General features: G+C 32.7%; 1 protein-coding gene across 1 annotated transcript; it reads right to left on the reverse strand.

Annotated features, from left to right (window-relative positions):
- Positions 1-629: 629 nt before the first annotated feature.
- Positions 630-3,531, reverse strand: LOC122537969. Its single transcript, XM_043671668.1, has 4 exons — positions 3,357-3,531; positions 2,295-2,820; positions 1,789-2,094; positions 630-1,324 (listed from the first exon to the last, which is right to left on the reverse strand). Exons 1-4 carry the CDS (start codon positions 3,368-3,370, stop codon positions 923-925), a joined length of 1,248 nt encoding a protein of 415 aa, XP_043527603.1. The 5' UTR covers positions 3,371-3,531; the 3' UTR covers positions 630-922.
- Positions 3,532-3,860: the final 329 nt, after the last annotated feature.

Genomic DNA, 3,860 nt, shown 5'->3' on the forward strand with positions numbered 1-3,860 from the left:
ACAAGAATAAATTAAAAATTTGCAATTAGCATTTGAAAATATCGATAAAAATTACATTGAAAATCTGATAAATGGCAACCCACGACGTTTAAATGCAATTATTAAAGCAAAGGGTGGACATACTAAATATTAATTTTATTTTTCTCATATATTTTATTACATGTCCATTTATTTTTGTCCCCGTCGAAAATCAGCAAAGTTTTTCTTCAAGTATATCTTGTTTCAATACAAATGTAAATATTAATTTCAATTATTCACTAAATAATCTATGTAACATAAAGATATATAATATATAAAATTTAAGTACGTAATAATAGTACTACTTCAACTAAATATAATTCACATCTATTTCCATTACCTGTCCACTCAATTTTGTCCGTAACTGTATCTACAGCACAGTACAGTACGCAGTACGTACCGACTATTCGATCGATTTCTCGTAATTTCTTTCTTCGCCAATCGAGGTTTACTAGACGCCTATCTACTCAAGTATCTACCTATCTATTTCATTACTTTGAATCGTTGATCAAAGAAAAATCACTCCCTATATATGAGGATCTGACAAAAGAGAGAATTTCAACAGAGAATTTTGCCTTTTCAAATTAAACATGCAATTGGACGGGCAAATCGCAATTTACAAAATTTATACATTTACAATTAGTTGCTGCTACTCGTATCCGTGTCTTACATACATACGTGTCTATATGTGCACCTACTAATTCTACAGGCAGCTATACATGTACAAGTAAATTTTTAGCTAATAAAACTAGTAAACATTTTGCTAGAACATTAAAATTTTATTACGTGTATATTGTATTTGGGTATACTTGTTGCCTATTTGTTGTCATATTTTATAAAAGGGTACGTCATAAAATATGAAATCAATTATAAATAATATCGAGTAACTAGGCAGATGATCGTTTCAATCAAAGTATCCTCTTTCATTCATAATTGGGATCATCTTGTGAGCTAATTTCACCGCGTCTGGATTTTTGAAAACATCCAATTTGGTTTCACCTGACAACTTGTCGAATAGTAGGACAAAATCCTCGGTATCCTCCTTGTCAGCCATCATTCGCAAATAAAGTATGACGCCAGAGAAAACGGCGTATAATCTTCTTTTGTGCATTGCTTCCCTCAACTGTTTCATCGTCGGTGGTTTTCGCTTGCAATCGATATTTTTCATTGTTTCCTCCAAGGTGTCCAAATAAATTTTCAGAAAATAATCGTCCTGGGTGTATTTCAAGTCAAATTCTGGACAGATATTCAGAAAGTACAATAGATCGATAGCCGGGGACGTGTAAACGGACATTTGATAGTCGACCTGAAAAATCGACCGTTCATACCTATTACTCTTAGTGTGAAACTAACAAATGAAGAGGCAGAGTTACGATCGTGCATACATATACCTACACATGTATGTACGTATACATATACATATATATATATATAGTTACAATAGAATCTTTGTTGTTTCGTGATAATCGCAATACTTAAATGCTGTTCGAACAATGGAATGACTTTGTTTTCATATGACAAAAGCGAGCAACTTTCTATTACATATCTTTACATATCTACGTAGTTTAGGTAAGTTTTCTACTAGCTTTTTGATCGTTATAGCGCTTTGTCCGCAATCTATCTTTATATTTATCCTTTGAATTTATGTCAATTTCGATACAGAAATTTGAAAAATATTCTGCACACTTCGTACAATAGATACGTAGACATGTACGTACATATACATACGTATGACATACATTGATAAATCTACATGAGTAAACATATTACCAATAACAATTCAACAGGTTGACCCTTTTCGTTTTCTTTGAACATTATGTTATTGATCCAGCAATCTCCGTGATTTAGTACGCAGAATTCATCGATGTCATAATCATAGATATGGACACATTCGGCCCCGATAGTTTCTGACAATTTAATTAGCTTGCTCGCCGTACGCGCGCACTTTTCATCCGACCACATTTTCATTTGCTCGGCAATTCGTAACAAGCTCACTTCCATCATTCGTATAAAAGTTTTCGGACATTTGGACGATAGAATGCCACCGTCTATAAACGAATCAACGATTTCTGGATTCTGAAAGATTTCTTGAAATTAATATCGAAAATATAATTAATTAGACCATTACTAATAGATAAATCAATCTTTATTCTGACAAATTAAATAGGCAAGTATATCGGTTTACTTATGTTTTGCGAGAAAGCAAAAAAAAAAAAAAAAAAGAAGAAAAGTAAAATTTAATTAATTTAACTAAAGTATATATTCTTCGCGCGCACCTCTTCAAAAACTGCAACGGATCCAGCGTGCAATCTCGCAAGTTGTTGCAAAACCAAACGGCAGTGTTGAAGCGGCAATCCCTTCTGGCGATCTTTCATAGCGAATCCTCTCTCGAGCAAGTTTTCCATTATAAGAATTCGAGAATCGCTAGAACCGTATAATAAATCTGGGCCCAGTTGAGGAGAAACAAATTTCTTTATCCTAGGTAGAACATCGCGCAAAACTTTCAGTTCAGTGTCGAACAAATCTTGTTGAGAAACGATGCTGTGCAATAGTTCGTTCAATGGTTCAACTTTGACAACCACATTGATCGCTTGCTCCAATTTTGTCTCGTTCGTTTTATCGTTGTTGGAAGGAACTGTATATCTGATATGTATCTCGTACAAATCACTGAGAAAGTTCATTCCCTTCTCCGACAAATAGTAATACTTAATTTCCAAAATTCTGACAGTTTCGTTTGATAATTTTCTTCGAAGTACTTTCTCGAACACACGTTCGTCGATTGTCAAGTGATTCACTTCCATTCTGAAACAATTTGTTAGATGCACATCGTGGATGAACACGTGTATTCACTATTTTCACACTGCGTTTTTACATCGTGTCGGTAGTTTTCGTTTCCAATGATTATTTCGATCTAACGTTAAATTATTTGAAATCCATCAACACACTCTCACTGTATTTATACTTGTGTACGTACATTGTACGTACTTTGTACGTACATATATATCGTAACATTGTATATAACATTGAATATAACAAATAATACCTATCCTAGTACCTACTCTCTTTTGATGTCCTTTTATCATTTGTATTAAATAATTATTTTCAAAGAAACATTACGCGATCAAGCGTGAAAGTAAATCATACCTATCTACGTACATCCACGTACATCACGTATGTAAAAATAAAAATACTGTAGTATTCAATCAAATTACTACTCGGGTTGAAAAATAAAATTTTTTTATAATGTTAACATAATAGTAATTAATATTTGATTAAATAATAATTTCCATAAATTATTACTGTTTATTTGAACATAAAGGAAAGTACACTTTACGTACCTTGATCTTGACATTTCGAAGTAAATGCGATTTCTGAACGTCGATCAAATAATACAACCAACTTTTATATGCTACTTGGCCAACACTTTCAAGTTCGTTATCTTATCAACTTGACGAACGACATTACATCCACGCTGTGTCACGGTACGAATATTACTGAGCAGGCAATTGACTATATACATCCCAGCCTTCTTAAGTTTTGAATCATGAGGTCATAAGGCTGATACTCGTGCTGTATTCAAACAGTAAGGAAGTAGGAATTGATGAAACATACACGTGTCGTATGACAATTATATGTACGTAAGTACGTACGATATAAAAAGTAATTTTAAGCAAATCTGACAGTGGAGAAAAAAAGATTCAGAATTTAAGTGGTATTAAAAACTGGTATTCTTACCAGAAGGGATGGCCAACTAAATTATTTTGTATAAAAAAAGATCGATGAACGGCAATAGTTATGTTATATTTTTTCATTTGTAAATAATATTTGTTGCTTATCTTATA

The sequence above is a fragment of the Frieseomelitta varia genome, unplaced genomic scaffold (genome assembly GCF_011392965.1).
Source record: "Frieseomelitta varia isolate USP_RPSP 00005682 unplaced genomic scaffold, Fvar_1.2 scaffold_940, whole genome shotgun sequence".
Lineage (NCBI taxonomy): Eukaryota > Metazoa > Arthropoda > Insecta > Hymenoptera > Apidae > Frieseomelitta > Frieseomelitta varia.